Source organism: Balaenoptera ricei, chromosome 10 (assembly GCF_028023285.1).
Source record: "Balaenoptera ricei isolate mBalRic1 chromosome 10, mBalRic1.hap2, whole genome shotgun sequence".
Lineage (NCBI taxonomy): Eukaryota > Metazoa > Chordata > Mammalia > Artiodactyla > Balaenopteridae > Balaenoptera > Balaenoptera ricei.
The window spans coordinates 33,407,233-33,431,416 of NC_082648.1; the positions used below are offsets into that span (position 1 = coordinate 33,407,233).

A 24,184-nucleotide genomic window follows, 5' to 3' on the forward strand; every position below is an offset into this window, starting at 1 on the left:
GTGAGCCACAACTACTGAGCCTGCGCGTCTGGAGCCTGTGCTCCGCAACAAGAGAGGCCGTGATGAGAGGCCCGCGCACCGCGATGAAGAGTGGCCCCGCTCGCCGCAACTAGAGAAAGCCCTCGCACAGAAACGAAGACCCAACACAGCTAAAAATAAATAAATAAATAATTAATTAATTTAAAAAAAAAAAAAGCTTCCTGGACCCAGTTTTAGTGCAGAATCTCTCATGTTTCTGTCAGCAATCACAATCTATTTTCTATGCCAAGATTCTCTCTTGAAATTGCATACTCAGTTTGCCAAGTAATATTATAACGTAGGGTTTTTAGACAGTTTGTGGCCTTTAATTTTGTTTTGTTTGGAAAAAAATTTTAATTTTCATTAGGTGAGGCATGTCCTCTCTGATTCAACATGCTTCTACCTATTGGCTGATTCAAACTTTTCCTTTACTTGCCTGGTCCCTGAAGTTTCTGTATTTTGTACCTCTGCAAAAGTCGGAAAGAAGGAGATCCAGTGAAGTAAATAACTTCAATATTTTATATTAAAATTTAATATTTGAGTCCAGGTGGTGATAACTGAAAAGGGAGAAACAGTTTTAGGTGTAGGGATATGGTTGAAATCTCTTCAGGAAAGACACAAAGGTTTCCTATCTGTTCAGTCATCTGTTTTGGGATTGACAAGCTCAGTATGACTAATAAGTTAACACAGATATTTGCTCTTGTTTGCAACACTGAGGTGTGAATGGTTTGCTCATATTCTATAGGATATATTGAAACTTTATCTTAAATGAACCTAGTGCTTCACTTTTCTTATGGAATTCTCTCAAACTTCATGGTAAATTGGTTGCCATGCACACCCCTAGTTACACTGTGTGGAATCATATATGGAAAGATATGCGGAAGGGAGGGGACGATACTTTCAAAACTATAATGAAGGCCTAGTTCAAGCAATGTGTATAGATTAATTTCTTGTATAATATGAATGGATGCAACTGTTCTCTGATAATGATTATTTTTTGTATGGTAGAGAAAACCAATTTAGCAAGCGGTCTTGCCAACAGTGTCTCGGTGGTACAGAACTTGCGGCACTGCTTCAAATAAAAATAAAATGGTTGGGGTCCGTCTGGCCAAAATGGATTTGGTGTGAATTCAGTAAATGGATTAGCCAGCTCTAATTCTGCTGCTAGTGAAACAAGTATTCTAAGTTGTTTCTTAGTTTCTGCTTTTGACAGAAAAAGCAATCAATTAGCAAAGGAGGAACTGATGGTTATTTTTTGACCAATACAGATTTAGTGTTGGAGGGACTCATGGGAAAGATTTTTAAACTATGTTTGATTCTTAAAGGATCTGTGTTATCTTCAACAGAAATCAATTTAAACATTTTAGTGAAGAGGCAAGTAGATTGAATGCTTTTATGAAGGGGCTTGGACCTGGAATGAAGAGATCCAGTTTCTATCCATTCTTTCCCACTAACCTTCTGTGGACTTTGGAAAAGCCATTTAAACTCTCTTGTTCCCAAGTTTTGTCATAAGAAACAGAAACTTTTTGGTCTCATGTTTCTGTATGACTTTGACTTTTTAAGTTCTATTATTCATATTTGAACTAGTTGTCTTGAAAAGGAATGCCAGAATGTTTGAAACTGTCAGATGTGTATATCTATGGTCAAGAATTAGGAGGTGATAAGCAAAACAAAAGTGCTAAAATTTGTTATAGTGATTTTTATTTCAAAATGGTTTGCAATATTGTTTTATATTATATTTTCAATAAACAAAAAAGGTGTGGATAAATAGCTTTTTATATTTGGAAATTAAAGTCAGTGACAGAAGTGAGGGTCAATAAAGTACAGTAAATATAGGTATTTTTTGTGTCAGAGCAATTTATCTTAAAAGACGTGGAAATTAGTGGAAACAGGAAGAAGAGCAAGGAGTTTGTTTTCCCTGGGCTTTGGCTTTGGCTCTCACTTCAGAGGCTCAGGAATTCTGATCTAGACTCTATTAAGAAAAAACACAAATGATTTACATCCTTTGTTTATTGCTCCTGATTACAGTTTAAGTTTCCATTTAATTTTCCATTTGTCTTTTGATTTTGGACTTGATGGTAAAAAGGCAGGTTAATTTGGATTTGGTCTTGGTAATTCTGGCTCACCCGGAGTTGGTGTCAGTGGTCTTGAAAATAAAAGGCTTTGGTAAAAATAAAACAGGGAGCATTGGAAAATCAAGTTCCAGTGATCTAAGTATTACTCTTTAGGTTTTGTGCATGAAAAGTATTGACTCATAAGTTGTACCTAAATATTCTCTGGTGACAACCTTTTTTAATTTCAGCAGACAGCTGAACATAGGCACCAACATAGGCAGAGGGGCTGGATTTAGTAGCAGTGCCTCTGGAAATTTAGCATTTGGTTTGGGGACATCTGGTCAAAAGGGCTTGGGAATCAGTAGAGCTGATTGGAGTGAAATTAGCAGTAGAGGATCTGCTGGGGGTGAATCCATAGGTTTTAGATGCCTGTAGCTTAGGTATTCCAACTAAGACTCATTCCAGAAAAATTTTAAATTAATTAAATTAACTAATTAGTTAAAATACTTCTCTTTACATTTAACAACAAACTAATTAGTTAAAAAAGATTAATTTTTAATAACATCTTGATTTTTTTCATCAGTTGGAACAGTGTGTTTTGGCTGGGAACTTGGAGCTAGAAGGGGCGATGCTGCATTTGGTTTTAGAGCTTCTGGTTTGAGTTCATATGGTGACAGAGGCTTTAGCAGCAGAACACTTGAAGGAAATTGAGTGATTAGATCTGAAGGATCCATTTCCAATGATCTAGGTATTGATATCTCATTTTTGTGTATACAAACTTCTGAATCATAGAATGTTTTCAGTAGGCTCTATGATGATCATTTTATATTCTTCAGGTGACACCAGTCTGAGAATTGGGAATACCTTTGTTGGTGATAGCTCTGGAAATTTGGAATCCAATTTAGGGGCTTTTGGTCAACAGGGATTTGGAATCAATGAACTTGGAGGGGATAGAATGAGTGGCAGTGCATCTGTTGGGGCTGGATTTAAAGGCCTTGGATCTGATGTCAGTAGCTCAGGTATTCCAATAAAGACTCATTCTGGCAAATTTTAAGTTAATTAAATTAACTAAGTAGTGGAAACACTTTTCTCTAAATAACATTTCACAACAAACTAATTATTAAAGATTGAATTTTAATAACATCTTGATTTTTTTTCATCAGCTGGAACCGGGTCTTTGGTTGGGAACTTGAAGCAGGGAAGGGCAATGCTGCATTTGGTTTTGGAGCTTCCGGTTCGAGTTCATTTGGTGACGGTGACTTTAGTAGCAAAACAGTTGAAGGAAATTGAGTGATTAGATCTGAAGGATCCATTTCCAATGATCTAGGTATTGATATCTCATATTTGTGCATACAAATTTCTGAATCATAAAATATTTTCAATATACTCTGTGACAGTCATTTTTATATTCTACAGATGATACCAATTTGAGAAATGGTAATACCTTTGTTGGTGATAGCTCTGGAAACTTAGAATCCAATTTAGGGGCTTTTGGTCAACAGGGATTTGGAATCAATGAACTTGGAGGGGATAGAATGAGTGGCAGTACATCTGTTGGGGATAGACACAAAGACTTTTGCTCTGATGCCAGTAGTTCAGATATCCTCTCAGTCTCTGTTCCTAAGGAACAGAGACATTAATGTCTCTTGATATTAGACATCTTGAGATTGAACATCTCAGTTCATCTAGATTAATAGTTTTAATAATTCCAGTTTCAGTGAATGCAGAATCCTTTATTCAGTTGACATCTTGAAATGGTACCTAGGTTTCCCAAGTGTAAAACAATTCAAAGTGGGAGTAAGTTTGGTTGAAACTGAAATAACAGACTTGGAACCCTGTCTACACAACACTTTTCTCTTTCCCTGAACAAATTTTAAGGCAATTTATCTGGAATAAAGTAATTTGGTGTCAGTTCATTTAGTAGCGAGGCTTACAATTTTGTTACTCAAGCAGGTTGTTGAGTTGATAATGTTTTTTTCTTATACAGCTTCACGTGGTTCTAAGTCTGCTAGCATTACCATTGTTGAACTTTGATCTATGGTTTATACATCAGATCTAAAAATATTTTTTTCATATTTTACCAGATAAAATTATACACATAAACAGCCTAATCATTTTGTATTAAATAGGTGTCACAAGCTCATCTGACTACAGTACTTCTGGACCACTCAGCACTCCAGGTAGTTTGATTTTTAATGTTCAGTGTTTATAATGTATATGTAAGATGTTCTGTTGATTATTGATTTGCTAGGACTTGATATTATTATGTGTTTCTCATGTAGCATTGAACATCTAAGTGCTTCTCCTCTTCCAGTACTAAAATTTAGATGACCAATTGGATATTTGAAACAATTTTTTGAATAAGAAAGATTAAATTATATCTTAATAGAACCTAAACAAAACAATGCAACTTCCCCTTTATCATTTTAGATATAGTATTTAAAGAATGATTTTATAAATAAATTAAGAATTTAATCTATTATCACTCAACCTGGGCAAAGAAAAGTGGCCTCAAGATATACATAAATGGCATTGTGAAAAATATTTTAAAATTCTATCAAAATGTTCACTTTTTAAAATTGTTGTTACTATTCTATTCTGCTTGCTTTTAAACCTTGCTCTAAGATTTCATGTGTTTACTTGGTTACATAAAAGGGTCAGTCCATTGGAAATAAATGATAATGGGAAACAAAGTTTCAAGGTTATGAATTTTTCCCTTTGATCAGGAGAACTGATTATTTTTATATATAGATGATTGAGTTATTAGTATTATACAGTAGACTGATTTAATAAAATCTATCTTGGGCCTGTTTGGGTAGTATTTCCCAATAAATTAGGCTACAAATATTCTATTTTTGAAGTTGAAAATATAGTTCTGTAAGGGATGCAGCATATGTTATTAATTGTACATGACCCAAAATGAATAAACTGTTAATGATTTCTGAACATATTGTGGCTGATTGCTACAAGAAAAAATATGGGCTTCAGAGATAATCATACATATGACTTTGGCAAATCATAGCTGTCACAAAATCAAATTATATATTTAGGATTAAAAAAAACCCATTGATGGCCTTCAATACCAACTTTTAAATTCCCATGTAAAGACCAAATATCCTGTATATTTAAAGTCAATATATATTTGAAATTTAAGTAATCTATGCATTGTGTTGAATAGGAAAAGGAACCCATATTCCAGAAGCAACCCCCAAATACTCAGAAACAAACACAACTATTGGTAAGTAAAAATGACTCTGATTTATATCCATATTTATGTAACCAAGCCAACCAGTACCTAATGAGGTTTCAAAGTAACGAAAATTTGAAACTGGTTTAAAAAATTTTTCCATCATCTATCTGTTTTATACACACACACAGACACAGACATGCACCACACATACACATAAACATATATACACACACACATATATATGTACATACACATATATGTATAGAGAGAAATAATATAATTCTTTATACTTATTTAATATTAATGGTAACCCACTCAGACAACATTAGAAAAATTAGCTCTACAAAAAGCAAAACAAATGAGCAAACAGACCACGGCTTCCCTCCATATATCCCTTCCCATAGTAGAGACAATTTCCCTTTGGGAAACAAGATGTTTTTCTTTTTTGGTTTTAGCCAACTTTGGGTATTTCCAAGTACTCAGGTATTAATTTTAGCACATTTTGCAGTATGTAAGAAAGAAAAATACAGACTTAAGGTGGATGTGAGAATAGTACCTTTCAGTGATTTTTTTTCTTGGTACATAAACACTTAAAAAAATGAAACTAGAAGCTACATTAATTGTTCTAAATAATAATGAATATTCTACCCTAAATATTTTGTAGGTGAAGCTTCTACTTGGGGCAAAGGAGCATATAAAGCTTTCAATGGCCGTGTCTTTTCCTTTGAGTCTTCATGCACGTATAGTTTCTGCCGTCACTGTGTTGAATCTGGAGGAGATTTCAATATTGAGATCAAACGAAACAATAATAGTGAGATTGAAAAAATAACAGTTATAGTAGACAGTAATGTCATCTCTATTGTTGGCCATATCATTTTAGTTAATGGAGAAAGGTAAATGTCACAGTGTTTTGAATAAAGGCTATAGAATTACTTGAAGTAACCTGAGCAAAAAGAAAATAAAAGGTTGATTAGGGAGAGATAGTACTCTTTTCCAATTTTGATGCTCATATTGATATTTATAATAAATTCTTGTAAAATGTATAAGACTTTGCTATACATGGGATTATAAGATATTATATTTATTCCTATCACAAGGTGGGAAAAAAAGAGTAGTTCTGTTGTTTGACTATTTTGTGTATCTAGATTTGGGGCAACATGGATATTCAACAAAACTGTTAATAGAATATTTCAATTTTCATTTGCATGTTTAATGCTAAATAAAAATTTGAGGTTTTACAATACATTGAAACTTAGGCCATTGTTTTTAGAAGTAGCAATTTATATTTGGAAGGGATGACATATTTGAATATTTTTCAGGATAAGAAAATGAGGCATGATATTCTGCTTGTGAACATTTCAAATTATTTAATCATTTTATTCTTATAATGGACCAGTTTCTTCTTGTTCATTTCTCCAAAGCCCCAAAGATTTATTCATTGTTCCTTAAAAGTCTTTCCAAAATCAGAAGAAAGCCATTGTGTCTCTTCTTCTGAAATGATCAGAAAAAAAAACTTTACTATTTATTAGCAGTAATTATATTTATGATACTAAATATAGAAACACGAATTACCAGAAAAAAACATGATGTAATAATACTGTTCTTACATTTTTTATATGTACTTGTATTTTATACTTTTCAGTGTACAGATACCATATGACAATAAGATGATTCACATTAAAAAATATGGAGAACATAATGTTCTGAATAGCCGTAGAGGAATCCTGTCTTTAATGTGGGATGAAAATAATAAACTCTCAGTAAGTCCATCTATGATCTTCTTATAGTTTGTGCTTTTTGTTCTTTACTTTCAGTTATAAAATAATACAATATAAAGAAAATAAGAGCTAAGGTTTATTGAGAAATCTCTATGTATCAGGCACTGTACTAAGCATTATCTAATATTTAAAATATGGTTATTAATCTTATTTTACAGATGATGGAACTCAGGAAATTCAGGCTAATAAAAGTTAAATAATCCACCCAAAGACACAGTTAGTAAGAGGTGAAGTCAGGATCTTTCCAAATTCTAAATCTAAATCCTTTAGAAAAGGCCCTGTAATACATTCCTAAGTAACCAGCTTAGGTAAAATTGAACATGAAGAGGGCCTGTCTTTTGGTTTGGTTAAAGTTTGTCTTGAGATATTTTCAATATTTTATAAACATACACGTAATTTTTTTTTAAAGCTCACTCTTCACAAGCAGTATCCAACTTGTGGTCTTTGTGGTAACTTCAACAGCATTCCAGGTAAGATTTCAATGCATTTTGCCTAAGAAAATTGCCTCCCAAAAGGAAATTATAAAGTAATTCTTCATATTTGGATAAATCTAACAATTAACAATTTGCATTTGTCTATAGAATGAGAAATTGTTAAAATAAAAAAATATATTTATATTGTCAAGTCCATATTTATCTTGAAAATAATGTGTATATGTATATATATAATGAATATCTTGAAGTTAACACTGTTTTCTTTTTAAGGAGATGATATTAATGAGCACATTGACAATAGTAAAATTCCTGGTAATTGTCCCAAAGCTGTTACCAAAAGCTATCAAGTTTGTGAAGATGGAGTGCATGTAAGAAATATATATTTCATTTAATATCAGATTTCAACAATATTCCCTTTGGTTTCAATTTGGATAGCCGACATCCTCTTCTAACACTCAGACCTTATTAGAATTTTGCCATTGCTTCCTCTCCAATGTCCCTGTAGTCTGTTTCTCTGCTTTAGTCTAGCTGTAGATACTAAAATAAGTGTTTTTTTAAAATGATATTTACTATATATGAGTGTAACAATTCTAATTTCCTTTGAACAGTGTTTTAGTTGGTCTGTAAACTGACATGCTTCACCTCTCCATGATTATTTGTTAACAAGGATTGACTTGACTCTTACAGTTTAGAAATCCCTGTAGTGCATTCCTAAGAACTACTTTCTGCTCTCACTCCCTTACTTTTGCCCCAGATAACCAGTCTGAATTGTCATCTCCAGTATACTTTACCTTCTTTCTGAAAAAGTTACAGATAATCTTTTTGACTACACCACTTGAAAATAGTCATCATTTATTCTGAATTTTCTGCACTTGCAGAAACTCTTAATGTTGAATTTGGTAGATTGCACTCATTTGGTGACTGAAGGAATTTTCACATATTCTTATTTCAATCTAGAACAAAATTCTCAAGACCAAGGTATGTATGAATAGTATAGGTAGAAGAGACTTGTGTTTTAATTGACAATGGGTGTTGTATTTATAACCATCTTGTCATCTTTTAGCAAAGCAAACTAAGGTCATCTGCTATCTTCCTTGTGAAATGCTCCTTGATTTCTTCTGTTAGAATTGCTTTCTCTTTCCTCTGTTACCCTATGTCACTCATTGGTACTTATGATCTATAAAAATTCCTCATGTTTTTCTCACATGTTTCCTAAGAAATTATGAGCTCTGTGATGACAGGGATTAGGTTTTACTGTTGTGGTAGTTGCACAGTGTGTGAGAACTTACGCCTGGTTGCTCAAAAATGTTAGTTGAATGAGTATACAAATTTATATTAAAGCCAATGTGTATTTAGTAAGAACTTACTATGTACAAGACATTGTGTTAAGCCTAGAGATTATAAAGTTCTATTTCTTGCTCCAAAGAAACCTGTAATCTAGTGAGAAAGATACAAAAAGAATAATACATTAAAAAAAAAAAAAACAATCTTTGAAGATTTCATTTCACTTAATTTTATACCTCACTTGGAGAATGTTATCAGTTGTCCTGGGGCTTAATTGGTGCAAATTGTGTTATTTGCTTGCTAGTAGCTTTTATATTTCTCTGAAAACAAACATTGTTAAGATAGAAAAAAGCTATGTGGTAATTAAAATATGTTGAAATTTGAACTTTTTGTGCTTGACAATATATGTCTTTACTTCCTTAACCAACATGAGAACAGATATGTTTCCAGAGCTGACTCACATGGCCCCCACCAAGAAAGCACAGAATCAGTCCATTTTATTTTTTTGCTCATCAAATATAAGCAGACTGACAGTTAAAGGGCCAATATCCCTCTGTCTATTGTGGTATCAATCATTCACCATCCCAATCTCCAGCATTGACAACCTTTCCTTTTCTCACCCCTTCCATTTTCTCAAATTCTAAACTTCATGTCACTTTTAGAGAAATTTTGGATGAGTTTAGGTACAACAAATTTTGAAGTCCTTATATAGCAATCACAAGTATCAGAGGTGAAGTTTTCTTTTAGGAGTCACTGTACCAAATGTAATAATTCAAAACTCCCCATTTCAACCAGTGTTCAAGAACTTTTCCTGTCAAAGCTACAGGGTATTATGCAAAAAAAATTTCTGAAATTATCTTTCCCAAAATACTCATTTGATTCTTCATTTTTCCTATGTTTTCTTAAAACTTCATGCTTCATTTCCTAGCACTGTAACAAAATTATTGGAACCTACTTTGAGAAATGTGGAAAGGTTGGCACTTTATCCAATGACTACAAAATGATCTGCATTGATGAGTACTGCCAAAGTAGAGACAAACAATCCACCTGTGACACTTATGCAGAATTGTCCCGCCTCTGTTCATCAGATGGTCCCGGCACCTATGTATCCTGGAGAGACGATCCCGATGTGGTTTGTGGTAGGTTTTTAATATATTGGAAATTCCAAATCAGGAAGTTTCCATAGCACTTAAAGTTGGGCTATGTTTCAAAGTAATCTTCTCTAATGCCTGTAAGCCCTGGAAAAAACCTCAGAGACCATAATCTTGTCTCTGACATGTACCTGTGAGGAAACTGAGGTCCATTTTGTGGGGTTACTTGCCACAAGTGCTTTGTGTTAAGATCTTAATTGGGAACTTTATAATCAGTAAAAGTCACTGGGAAAAATGGGTAATTCTGTGAAATTCTGTAAAAACTGTAAAAAATAACTGAAAAAGTTATCAAAATATGTTAATGAGTAATTATTTTTTTCAGAAAATTAGAAAACCTAAATGAGTTTCATACAAATATGAATATACTTTTCATTTATACTTAGTTCAATCTTTACAAGTTAAAATACAAATAGAATATCAATTTCAAAGTAAGGTAAAATGATACTATATAATATACATTTCCTCCAAATTAAATATTGTATCATAAAATAATGCATGGGAAATTGGCATAATTTAGTTACTGAATATCCTTAAAAACTGACATATCTTGAAAAGTAGACTCAAAGAATCCCATTTGAAAAGATCCACATTAGAATATTATATATTTATCACATTTATTTTCCTCTAATTTCCATGTATACATATTTCTGTATTTCTCCAGAAAAACCTAGATGCCCAGAAAAACATATCTACAAAGAATGTGGTCCCTCAAATCCTGCAACTTGTTCTAACGTGGCTCCTTTTCAAGGCATCGAATGTGTGAGTAGCTGCACCTGCCCAGAAGGTAATAATATTTACACTAAAACAATTGAAAATGAAGTGACTCAGTTATAGTGGGATCTTGTTTCTAACAAGGTATTTAATGAATAAATTATTACCTATTTATAATCCATCCTTCTAACATACTGCAGGGGAGGGGTAGAGAGACTTTTAAAGTTAATGTGCATTTCTGTCTCTACAATAACTGAGGGCCATGGTACTACACAGATGATTCGCTAGCTCTGTATTAGGCCCGAAAGGACTGCTCTGTGGCTCTGAAAATTGTCTATACTCTTGCCAGTTCTCAAATTTCTTAAATAGAAATTATCATTTTAAGTGCATGTTTACACTTGAAAGAACAACCTCCAAAGTGATTTTGCAATACACTGCTTGAGAATTTACTGATGTTTATATAGTTTCGAGATTAACTTTATATAATGTACTCTAGGTTATCTATTGGATGATATTGGAGAGAAAGGGAGATGCGTGTTGAAGGCTGACTGTCCCTGTGAATCTAATGGAAAGGTGTATCAGTCAGGAGAAATCCGTGAAGGTTCTTGTGGTTCTCAGTGGTATGTGTGTGTGCTTTTTGTCTACATTTTATTGATAGTGAAATAATACTAATATTTTAATGTAATTTGAAGTAATTCCCTAAATCCACATGTAAAATAAACTTTTCAGAAAAAAAAGCAACCTTCTGGCATTTTCTGTGTTGATATTCTGTCTTTTTTGAGGAAAGTTTTGTGTTTTATGTAAAATGTATGAGCTTTCTTTGTATCTTTAAAAGACAATTTTTTTTTACTAACTAAAAGAGTGTTTTGAATAGTAAACCGATTGGTGGTTGCAAAACAGAGCAAAGAATAATACAAAAGTATGGTTACAATAATGAAACAATATGCTAATTGCCAAGAATATTCAAAAATATACAATTAGAAACAACCCAACACTTTTCAAATAATTTTTATACGAGGTTACATTGGTGAAGATACATTTAATCCAGATAGGATTTTAATGTGCCAAAAGTTAGTGTAGATTATTTCTCTTTTAGTTGAATAGCTTGATTCTTCCTTTTGCATTCAGGAACAATATTCTGACCAGAGAGATTTCCCTGTTCCTCATTATGCCTTTTCTCTGAAACGCCACATATCTGCTGGACTTCAGAGGACTTTCTAGAATGTACTGTATCCTTGTGAGGAAATAAACTGACTCAATGAAAACTAATATATTATTTATACTGTAATATTTTCTCAATAAATAGGCAATGTTCTGTTAGCCTGGTAATAATATATTAATAATAATTATGAATAACAAGAGCTATGATTTTTTGAATGTGTATAGCTGTGCTGTCCAAGAGAAATATAATGTGAACCACAAATATGACCCACATATATAATTTAACACTTTTAGTTGATGCATTTGAAAAAGCAAAAAGAAACAAACAAGTGGAATTAATTATAATCATGTACTTTACATATCCAAAATATTATCATTTCGACATGAAATTAGTATAAAATGTTGAGAGATGATACAATCTTTTTTCATATTAAGTCTTAGAAGTCTGTATGTATTTTACATTTACAGCAGATCTCAATCTGGACTGACAAGCCGCATTTCACATAATCAGTAGCTATGTCTCTATACTATATTGGACAGTGCAGGTCTATAATGTGGCATGTAACAGGTGTTTTAATACTAATAGTGAAATGCGTTCCATTTAAACAAACTCCTGAAATCCAGTTTACAAGTTTTTATATGTTTAATGCAGGCAGAAGTTATTATTTTGGTCAATGGAATTAGAGTCTTTTAAAATACCAGGATACCACCGTCAATGAGACATTTTATCAAAGCTGAGATGTTGGGTGGGGAATGAAAATGGTGTAAGAAAACTTAACTAGATGTCATAGTTTAAGTTGTGATTTTTTAATGTTGTGTTATTTATTTTCACCATAGAGAAAGCATAATTGATGACCTTTAACATAACCATTGTATTTTAACAGCACATGCCAAGAAGCAAAGTGGTCTTGCACTAAAATGTTATGTCCTGGAAGATGTAAGGTGGAAGGAAGTTTGATTACCACCTTTGATGGTGTTAAATACAATCATCCTGGAAACTGTCACTTTTTGGCTATCCATGTATGTAATAGTCTACAACACTTGAGAAAACTGATACATCAAACTACATCAAACTATTTCTCAGCCATTTTAAAACACAATCTTCATCTTTATTTACTATTAAAAATAACAAACAGCCCTTCAATCATTGGTTATGTGTTTCAGTATCTGCTTTCGGTCACATATTGACATTGACAATCATTATTACCTGTGCTCCTTAGAAATTCTTGCTAAACAAAAACAATCAAAATCTCCTTCATTACTAATAATTTTCTAAATACACCGGGAAAAGATTTCCTTTTTCTACTTTTCTTTGTATGTGTTCACTAGTGCCTCAAATGAAACTATCTTTTACATTCCATAAAGCATCTTCCTCTTTCATCATTATTCTTTTACATTTATTTTTAGTTTTTATAATATAACAGTATGATAGAGGTTATCATTACATTTAAACTCTTTTCAATATTAAAATTTTAAGTAATCTGAATTTCAATAAAAGGGGGATTCTATTTTGTAGCTTGTACCTTTAGCTAGCATGAGAACAGGCAATTTTACTTAACCTTCCTGGTCAGAAACAAAGATGAGCAGAATTTGTGCCTCCTGAAGCGAGAGATATGGGTCAATGACCAGTAATCTGAAAAATGTAGTTGCTGCTATTAAAAGTCAGTTTTTGAAATCTTCTTTCCTTTTTTGTAATACTCCTCACATAATCCATGAGGATAGGGGATGGGCAAAGTGAGAGGGAAATATGTCCAAATATATAGAATCTTTGCTTCTTATAGATTAGAGATTCCTAGATCTTGAAATGAGAACTGGAAGTCAATGTTTGGTATGACTTTTATTATGGGTTGACAAATTAAATACCTCTCTCATTGGATTTAAGTTAACATCATGGATTTTCCAGAGAATAAACAAGCTATGTTACCTCGAAGTCCTATTAGTCTCAATAATGCAGCGCAATTCTTGTGGAGAAGACGAAAAGTAAAGCTAAAAGAAAAAGAAATGATGCTATGAAAATCCACCAGTTATAGACTACTTAGATAGTCTATACCTTATGCAAGAAACTTGGACCATCTGTAAAGCTCTTGGCCAATCCTGGACTGTACCATTGACTGAACTAGGTTTCTAGTTTCAGAGCAGACTGATTAGATGTAAGCCTTTTGCATATTTAAAATGCAAACATGCATTGTGAATGAATCACATAGTAATAGCATATATTCAATGACATTTTAATGAACATTTACATGAAATGTATTTTTTAACAGGATAAAGATTGGTCTATTAGTGTTGAGCTTCGTCCATGTCCAAGTGGTCAGTCAGGAACGTGCTTAAATAGTGTTACACTCCTCTTGAATTCGGTAAGTAATCAGATGCCTAAAGCAAAATCGAATCAATTGCTCCACAAATTCAGAATTTTCAGGTTGAAAAAGAGAGGTTTTACTGTGTAAATTAAAAGCATAATAAGATTGATAAAGTCTCTGGAAGAGCTGGATAGTTCCAAGGACCCTTAAGTATATCAAAATTATCATAGACACATAACTAATGTGCTAGTTACAGGTCAGTCGTATGTGCTTATTAGATTATTAAAATCTATGACCCATTTAAGAAGGCATTTATATTTGTTTAGAATTTCATGTATTTGGAACTATCATTTTAAGTGGAGATGACCTATATAGGGAGGGAGGTCACCTAGCTTGATCTTTGGTACTTACAAGTGGTTCAACCTTTGGAAATCCAAGTTACCTTCTTGGGTCTTGGTTTCCTCATCTACAAATCAGGGATGAAAAGTCCTTTATAATCCTCCTCAAAGAATTTTTATAAGAAATGCTTTAAAAATGTTCTATATTTTAGATATTTATAAATTAATCCATTACAATTAAACTTTTATGGGAAAAAATTTCAGGTTCATATATTACACTAAAATGAATTAATATTGTAAATTAATATGAACTAACAATGTGTTTTAAATGTTAGTCTGTTCCAGTTGACAAATACATATTCAATAGAGATGGAACAGTCACAAATGACAAGATTAGAAATCAAGGTTATTATTATTCAGGTAAGTTTAATAATACCATTTTAAAATAAATGTAAAATGCATTAATTTATTCAATTTTTAAGGATATTAAATGTTTCTGTTTTTTAAAATCTATTAAAGTATAAAAGCATTTTAAGAAATCAAAAACTGTTTAATATGTCAACTGTTGCTATTAATATAAATTATTACTTTAACAGAAAAAATACAGATCTCCAATGCATCTTCCTCATACCTTCAAGCAGAAACATACTTTCATGGAAAACTGCAAATACAAATTGTTCCTGTGATGCAATTATATGTTTCCATGCCACCCAACCAATTCACAGACACTGTAGGTAAGTTGTCTAGATATGTTTTTATTTCCAAGGTGCTAATGTAACCATCTAGTGTAATTTTCAGTTGTCTCAAGTAATGACATTAGACCATAAGGCATTTTTACTTAATCTTTCCTTTCATATTGCAGTAAAATAATTCTAACATACAGTGAGGACAGCTTTATTTATTACAAAATCTATTTCCTAAAGGTTTTCAACAATTTAAAAATTTTAAGGTTTTTAAGTTAAGGATTTATTAAGTGAGATTTGATAATTTTTGTTATTTCATTTTGCTAATATATGTTACTAAAGGTTTGACTTGTAGAAGAGTAAATGAAAATATTATACATATAAATCTTTTGAAAATCAAGTTTCAAATACAAGCTATTATAACTAGTCTTTCTGCTCATAGATTACATTTATTTTACTGAGTTTTTCTATTATAGAAATCAGCTCTTACATACAGTCCAAATATCAAACAAAACAAAGAAACAATGGCAAATCCCACAGTTACTCATTTAAAACCGTCTAAATTTTTGCAATATACTTTTGCTTAAGAAGGTGACATTTATACACAGGAAAAAAATGTAACTCATGGGTCAGAAGGGTCCAGATAAGAAAGACAATACTCTCAGGTGGCTTATACATGTTCTGATTTGAGCAAAGAACTGAATATGAATCCAAAAAGAAGATGAGAAAATGCTAAAATTTGTTCTGTGCTCTATCCAGGACTCTGTGGTTCCTACAACAACAGAGCAGAGGATGATTTCATGTCAAGTCAGAATATATTAGAGAAGACATCTCAGGCATTTGCTGATTCTTGGGAAATGATGCCTTGTCCTAAAGGAAACACTGCTTCATGCGTCAGTATAGAAAAAGGTAATGTTAATTGAACGTCAAACTCTGTAATTAGATATTTGATACTGGAATTATAAACTTATTCTGGTAATAATATGAGACACCAGATAATCCTGGTTTCAGCTAGCTTTTGTTGTACTGTCCCAGTTTTAGAGGGAACAGTGGAGAAACAATCGGGCTGGTTGATGACACTCTTAGAAAACATGTCTCTCATTGGGGAATGTAGGGAGGAAAAGACACAGCTGTCTTTTTCTATACTCACTCTTTTCCTCCTTATACAGTTTTCTCCATGGTTATAGAATAATAGGGTTAGAGGAGACTTTACCTATCACTTAGTTTATTATTATTCCTATTTTATTTAGTTGTAGAAGTCATCATTTCTTTGAATAGCGAGACTCACTCTAACTGCTAAGACACTTAATGATGCAGCTATAGTTAGATCCAGGTCTCCTAACCACTGCCATCATGTATACCAAACCCCAAATATAGATCTTAATGGGAAAACTGTACACTTGTATGATTCAGCTTATGTTTTAGCTTACCAAAGACTTTCATACCTATTAGTTCAATTTATTTCCACAAATATTCATGAAGGACATGGATGAGGTTATTATCTCCATTAATGTAGATGGTGATAATGGAGTTTAGATAGGGTGTTCTTAATAAGGTGTAACCCAAGTGTTTTGAGTCCAAGTCTTTCTCTGATTGTTTCCCTAGTATTGCTGATTTTAATACATACTTCACTTTATGTTGCTACTTTCATAAGTAATAGAATGCAATGGAAGGTAAGTTAAGATATATTATGATGATATGTTAATTAGTTATTTCTAAATTAATCTGCATATTTGAAACAAATGTCTGATCAGTTTTTAATAATATTTAAAAATTACTAAAGCGATTCCTTTTGAAAGTTTCATCTATTTGTTTTGATTTAAAAGATGAGCTGATAAATGCATTAACATCTACATGGTAATACATATTTCATGGTTTTAATTGTTGTTATTTTGTTTTGTGGGTGTTGTAATGAAAAAATGAGCATAGGTTTCTCATAGAAACCAAGCCAATTTATGTTAAGCAGACTATATGTTAACACTTTTGAGAGATACGTAAATGACTCAATTTTCAGTGTTTTATATATAACTTAATAAAATAAAATACAGAAAATTAAACTATAATAAGATGTTAATAATGTTTACAAAAAAACAGTGATACCTGGTTACAAGTTTGGCCTCATAATTGACCTCAATGTCCTTTAAATAGGTTCAGTCATCTTCCTTTACTGCTTCCTGGTGACAGTAACTTTTAAAGGCCAATCAACAAATAGTTTAAAAAAATTTTAGTAATGTTTGTCCTAGTCATGGTCATCATCCTTAAGAATCTGCAAATCACTGAGCAAAACATTTTCTACTCAGGTGCTATTTTTGTGAATTTTCTCTTGTGTTAATTTAATCTGAGACTAGTTATTTATAAACCAACCAAATATCAATTAAGCAGTTAAAAATAAAATTAACGTATCTGAATTATTGATACTGGTTGTCCTAATGTATGACCTTCAGAAACACTGATCTGACCTACTTGGATGACAGTACCAACCTTTCATAATTTGACATAAATATGTATTTTAAATTAAAAGGTACATAAATAAATACTCTGGTTCCCTTATTCATATTTTTATATAGAAACTGCACTTCAGAAAATGTTAACTGACTTAATATAAAAGTCCAAAGCCCAAAAGTCCAAAGATTTGCCTCTAAGTTTAAATAGTTTCTGATTATATCATGCTATTTTTGTATATAGTGATAATAAATTATAACAAAACACTTTAAAAACACAATTGTTTTAATAAAGACAAAAGTTAAAAATTTACACTTTCTCTTTTAATCAAAAAATTATGACATTATTGATCTAATATGTGGTGTATTAATTTTCTTCCAGAAAGGTTTGCTGAAAGGCACTGTGGAATTCTTCTTGATTTGAGTGGGCCTTTTGCTTCCTGCCATTCAGTTGTGAACCCTAAACCATATCAAGAGGTATGTGAGGGTCTAATATTAACAGCTTTTTTTGAGAAATATTTTGATAATATTAAAAGAAGCATGAGATATTAAAAATGTTCAAATAGCAGCCATTGTCAGTAGATTAAGATATATGTTTAAATTTAACATTGGATTATACTAATTTATTCAATTGTTAGATATACCAACTCAAAACAAAAAGAGGTACTGCAAAATAGCCCCAAATGAGAAAAGTCTTGAATAAGTTTCTCTTTCTGTCTTTTCTAAGTTCTTGGAAAACTCATTTAACAATTGATTTGCTATTTTGTATATTTTAGAACGGAAGTAATTCCAGAAGTTTCAAGGACAAAAGTTTTTCAGGGAAGAGGAGTGGTTATGAACTGATTTGTTATACACAGTTTTCCTGTTCTGAATATTTTCATAATGTAATATAAATTTGTTTCTTATTTTAAAGGAATGCAAAAAATACACTTGTACTTGTGAAAATAGTCAAGACTGCCTGTGTACGATTTTAGGCAACTATGTGAAAGCATGTGCTGAGAAGGAAACTTACATGATAGGATGGAGAGCTGGGCTTTGTGGTAAGCAGGATAGAGGCTTTAGATAACTCTACTTGCTTCTCAATTTTACAACAGTTGTGTGTGAGTGTGTGTGTCTAGGTGTACTTTAAGCATGTGTATTTACAAGTTTGTACTTTGTTCTTTCAAAGATGATTTTATGTTTTTTCAAAAAATATTTTTTGTAATCCTTGCATATTTACTTCTTGGTTTATTTCTTCTATCTTGATTAAATACATTCATATTTTAACAAGAACATAATATATATGCATTTATATATAAATATATGTTTCTGTTCAATTTTTGTATGCTGAAATTTAAATAATGTTCTGACATGCATTTTTAACTGATAGTCAAATATTAATAACTTATTTTGAAAAAATAAATTAGTAAACTAAGGGCTCAACTACTATGTTTACAAAATCTTACTTTGGGGACTTCCCTGGCAGTCCAGTGGTTAAGACTCTACACTTCCATTGCAGGGGGCACAGGTTGGATCCTTAATCAGGGAACAAAGATCCCCCTTGCCACGTGGCCAGAAAAAAAAATCTTATTTTGTTTTAAAATATTTATTACACTAAAGTCAGAAAGAGAAGGAAAAATACTGTATGTTATCACTTTTATGTGGAATCTGAAAAATAAAACAAACTAGTGAATATAACAAAAAAGAAATACACTCACAGGTATAGAGAACAAACTAGTGGTTACCAGTGGGGAAAGGGGAGGGAAAATATAGGGGTAGAGGATTAAGAGGTACAAATTTACTATGTATAAAATAAATAAGCTACAGGTATATATTGTATAGCACAGGGAATGCATCAAGTATTTTGTGGTAAATATAAAATAGAGTATAATCTATAAAAATTTTGAATCACTGTGTTGTACACTGAAACTAATACAATATTGTAAATCAACTGTACTCAGTACAGAAAAAGTGAAAAAAATCTTATTAGAAGGCTGATAAATCCTTCACTTAATGGAAAAAAATGTTTATTGCACTATTCAAATATGACTTCAGAGAAGTACTTGGTTTACAAAAGAGAAAAACTTTTGTAGAAACACATCTCTATAGATAAAGTTTAATACTACATAGCCAATATCCAGTCAATCAGTAAGGTCTGTCAAGTTCACCTCCAAAATTTCTTTCAAATCCATTCATATCTTTCCATCTCTTTTGCCACCAACCTTGTTCAAAAGCCGTCACTTTTCCCCCTGGGTGATTGCAGTAACCTCCTTCAATATCCAGTCTTGGTTCCCTCTAATCCAATTTCTGCAGAGAAATCAGTATAATCTTTAAAGTAAAACCAAATAAAACTAACCTGATCATGTGACATTCCAGTCTAAAACAAGTCAATGGCAATTCATTGCTTTTAGGCTAAAGACCAAGCTGCTTACATGGGCCGTGCAAGTTCTAAAGGCTACTTGTCTCTGGGCTTATAGTTTCTATTCTTCTACTTGCTTTTTGAAAGAATTTCCCTCTTTTGTAATTTAGACATAGAATTACCAGACATAGAATTACCTTTCTCCAGGCTGTCTTCATGCTGTCCATCTACCCCCTCCTTTTCACTCAGTGCAGGTTCCCAGCTGTACACACTTAGAGCTTCCTATCTTGTTTTTTTAGCATGTACCACAATTGTCCTTTCCCCAGGAATATAAGCTACAGGAGAGCAGTGTACTGCCTATCTTGTTTATGGGCTTCATTCTCAGCAGAATGTGTAAACATTAGAGTAGTGTCTCAATAATGACAGAAAAAAAGAATGAAAAAAAGGACAAGTAGCTTTTCCTTTATTATTCATAATCTCAATTATGATTAATTCACTACAATATCTATAAACATCAAGTTGAGGTAAGATTATTAATCTTCCTGCTTATTTACATGTTGACTATTTTTCCCTATACCAACAGATCAATCTTGTCCAAGTGGCCTAGTTTTCAGGTACAATGTAAAAACCTGCAATAGTTCCTGCCGATCATTGTCAGAGAGAGATAAGAGCTGCGATATGGAAGATGTTCTAGTTGATGGATGCACTTGCCCTGATGGAATGTACCAGACTAATGAAGGAAATTGTGTTCCAAAATCTCAGTGTGAGTGCTACATAAATGACGAGGTCCTGCAACCAGGCAAACTCATCCATATTGATGACAATAAATGGTATGGAAATTACAAATATACTTGTTATGACTTTGAAATCAAGGGACTGTGTTTTTCAGAGAAATAGTCTTTGCTAGTATGAAGTCCTCTTTAGACCTATCATATTTAAAATTTTGTATTTCTTATTAAAGTTTGATATTACCTCTTTTACCTGGAGTGTTCACTACACTGTAATGGCCATCGCTGATTTATCCCACTCTTGTTTGGTTTTAAATGACAGTAGAAAAAATATTCTAGCAGCTACTACATACAGACAATGCAAAATGATTTTATATTCAGACAATGTTTCCTAGTTGTCTCTCAGCATTTGTCATTCAACAAAGAGTTATTCAATAAATATCTACTGTGTGCCATTCTTTGTGCTGAGCCGTGGAGTTACAAAGATGAGTGAGCATTGTCTTGGACTCAGATATTGCAAGGAGGTTTGTATACTATCATATGGTACCAAAAAGGGCCAGTTGCTACTGCAGGAGATAAAAAATCTTCTCAGAGGAGACCAGCATTTCAGTTTTCCTAAGGGATGAATCTTTTTCCTGACAAAATTGGGGTGTGAAGAGTGACTTCTAGTGGACTAAACAGAATGAACTGATGTAGGAAATGTTTGAAAAAGTATTGCACATGCAGGTTGTTGTTGCACAGGATTACCCTGGAAAAGAAGGCAGTGACCAGGCCATACTCAAGAGTTTGAACTTTGTTCCTGGGCAGTAGGAAGTGCTGAAGAATTGTAACTTTTTGTAATGGATAAGAAGGTTGTGATTTCTGCAGTCTGGGCAAAGTAGTCTATCCACATTTCTAATTCAATACACATGAATAGCAATTCTTAAAAACATAACTGCAAAATTGAAGCAGCTATTCCAAAAAAACTTTGGATGCACCTTCTCTCTTTTCTTTAGTTCCATAAAGATATCACTTAGCAATGAATAATTTTTCTTGGTCATTTTAAAGGAAAGCATGTGTATCAACTCTTTTTCATCAAATATGTAAAACATTTGGTTGGGGTTTGGTAATGATACTTTCCCTGTAGATGCTGGGGAATCCGTAGATTACCTTTTTAATAAAACTTAGGCCAGCACCTCCAAATTATGGTTGCCTTCATCATTATCCTGTTTCAGACCTCTAAGACCTCTTATTGGCACTACTGTGAGAGCTAACTTGGCTGTTCTTTGCCCTGTCTTTCTGTGTCTCTGTCTCATGTTTCCTGTACTACCACTAGAATATCAAATCTAAAGTACTATTCTGATTGTGCCTCTTAGCTGCTCAAACACTTTTGTTATGGTGACAGTTGCCTAAAGAATAGAAACAAACTTGCATGTCATTTGAGACTATCTGAAATCTGTCTGTAACTTACTTCTAGTACTTCTCCCTGTAATGTATCCTGCCTTCTATCAAACAAGTCATTGGAACATACCTTGTTCTTTCCTTTGTCACACTTTGCATCTTATCAGCAATATCTGTTGAATCTTACTCATCCATCAAGATCAAGCCATCTTTTCCATGAAGTTTTCTGTATGTCCATAAGAACCTTGTTTGTACATTTCTATAATACATACAAGATTATACCTTATAATTTGGTACATTTTATGCATCTTCTGGGAGACTGTGTCTCATTGGTCTTATTATTTGTGATAAAACAGGTGGATTATGAATGAGAGGTTAAAGTTGCTGTAACAGTGTATTAAGAAGCTGTCATTGGAATTTTATTTAAACGTATCATTTCCAGGACTTCCCTGGTGGTCCAGTGGTTAAGACTCTGTTCTCTCAATGCAGGGAGCACGGGTTCGATCCCTGGTTGGGGAACTAAGATTCCTCATGCTGCACAGCACAGCCTAAAAAAAAAAAAAGTATCATTTTCTTTTATTTCCAGCGTATGTCGAGATGGAATTCTTCTTTGCCAGACTCCCATTGATTTAACGCTACGTAAGTTTTGAAATCATGATGCTTAAGATATCTACTTTGGTTAAAATAAGCAGATCAAGAGGCCCTTGATTAACAACTTCCCTTGTTCCACAGAGAATTGTTCTAAAGGGGCTGAATATGTTGACTGTAGGAATCCTAAGGCACAGAGAAGAGTTGACAGTACCTGTAGCACTCGGAACATACCTAGTTTTGAAGTAAGTAACATGGCATTAGAGTTCAGTTTTTTAAAACTTTTGTTTCAGTGAAGAAGGAAATTAAAACATCAATGAAAAGTAATTAGAAGATCATATTATTTTTTGTGTGTCATTTTGATTTGTCAAATGTTGACTCTAAATGTATACTTGGTATATTTCTGCACTGTCAATTAAAACTGATAATGTGATGTATTTAGACTAGTGCCTCATGGTGTATATTTTATATTTATTCCTGTAGGAGAACTTGCCTTGCAAGCGTGGATGCTACTGTCCTGTAGGAATGGTTCGAAATTCTAAAGGGAACTGTGTCTTCCCTGATGACTGCCCATGTTCTTTTGGTGGACGAGAGTATGACCAAGGAAGTGTCACCTCGGTTGGCTGCAACAAATGGTGCATAATAAAAGATTACTACTTTATTTGTTTTGGATATTAGAAAGTGTACAATCTGCTCTGATTTTTATGGGAAAGAAGTCATACTTTGGGATATTTTGAAAAATAATGGTCAAATGTAGTTAGAAAAAATGCTATCTTTAAAATAGAAATTTTACATAGCATTATGTAAGATGAACATCAGATAATGAAGAAACTGCAAAATTTAAACCAATATGAAACATTGTTTTGTGCTTCTTTACAAAAACAATATGAGTACATGAATCTTGACGTAATAAAATTGCCACACTGTATCATTGCTTTCTTTTAGTACTTGCATAAAAGGATCTTGGAACTGTACACAAAATGAGTGTCAAACCACCTGCCATATCTATGGGGAAGGTCATGTTAGATCTTTTGATGGAAAAAGTTACAGCTTTGATGGTCTCTGCCAGTATTCATTTATCGAGGTAATTGCAAGTGTGTTTTATCACAATTTTTCTTTACTTCTTATTATTTATTTGTAGATGAAGTCTGGAGTATTTTATTCTCAAAAAGTGAGATTAAAAAAAAATGGCCCCTTATATGTTTCTCAAAGGCAGTAAAATGTAACATAATGTAAAGATGAGTCTGGAGGCAGTAGACCTAGATTTCACTCCTGGCTCTGCCATTTCTCAGATGTATGACTTACTTTGGGCACATTCCTTAATCTCTCTGTGTCTCAGTTTCCTTAGCTATAAAATGGGGATGGAAATAGCCCCTACTTGAAACCAAAGTAGAGAAAATATTGGCGCACATACTAAATGCTCAATAAATGTTAAGTGTCATTATTTTAACAACAGCACTATCAGCAATGACAGTTACATTTTTTTGAGTGCTTTTGCCAAGCGAATTTATATATTTTATTACATTCAATCATTTACAATATAAAAGGCTTATATTATTATTCCTATGATGGAGATGAAGAAATTGAGGATTAGAGAGGTTAAGCAA

The 24,184-nt window shown here is 32.6% G+C and overlaps 1 protein-coding gene across 1 annotated transcript in view; it reads left to right on the forward strand.

Moving 5' to 3' along the window:
* Window positions 1-24,184, forward strand: part of MUC19 (mucin 19, oligomeric) — a 141,719-nt gene that overhangs the window by 22,263 nt on the left and 95,272 nt on the right. The window contains 25 exon segments of the mRNA XM_059937345.1: window positions 2,321-2,497; window positions 2,636-2,820; window positions 2,909-3,091; window positions 3,489-3,662; window positions 4,202-4,252; window positions 5,251-5,310; window positions 5,927-6,155; window positions 6,905-7,022; window positions 7,450-7,510; window positions 7,745-7,842; window positions 9,687-9,897; window positions 10,571-10,693; window positions 11,117-11,240; window positions 12,666-12,801; window positions 14,046-14,138; window positions 14,755-14,839; window positions 15,016-15,153; window positions 15,862-16,011; window positions 17,926-18,020; window positions 18,457-18,583; window positions 20,465-20,711; window positions 22,576-22,628; window positions 22,722-22,822; window positions 23,061-23,212; window positions 23,523-23,661. Of these exon segments, the coding sequence (XP_059793328.1) occupies window positions 2,321-2,497; window positions 2,636-2,820; window positions 2,909-3,091; window positions 3,489-3,662; window positions 4,202-4,252; window positions 5,251-5,310; window positions 5,927-6,155; window positions 6,905-7,022; window positions 7,450-7,510; window positions 7,745-7,842; window positions 9,687-9,897; window positions 10,571-10,693; window positions 11,117-11,240; window positions 12,666-12,801; window positions 14,046-14,138; window positions 14,755-14,839; window positions 15,016-15,153; window positions 15,862-16,011; window positions 17,926-18,020; window positions 18,457-18,583; window positions 20,465-20,711; window positions 22,576-22,628; window positions 22,722-22,822; window positions 23,061-23,212; window positions 23,523-23,661 (3,310 nt within the window).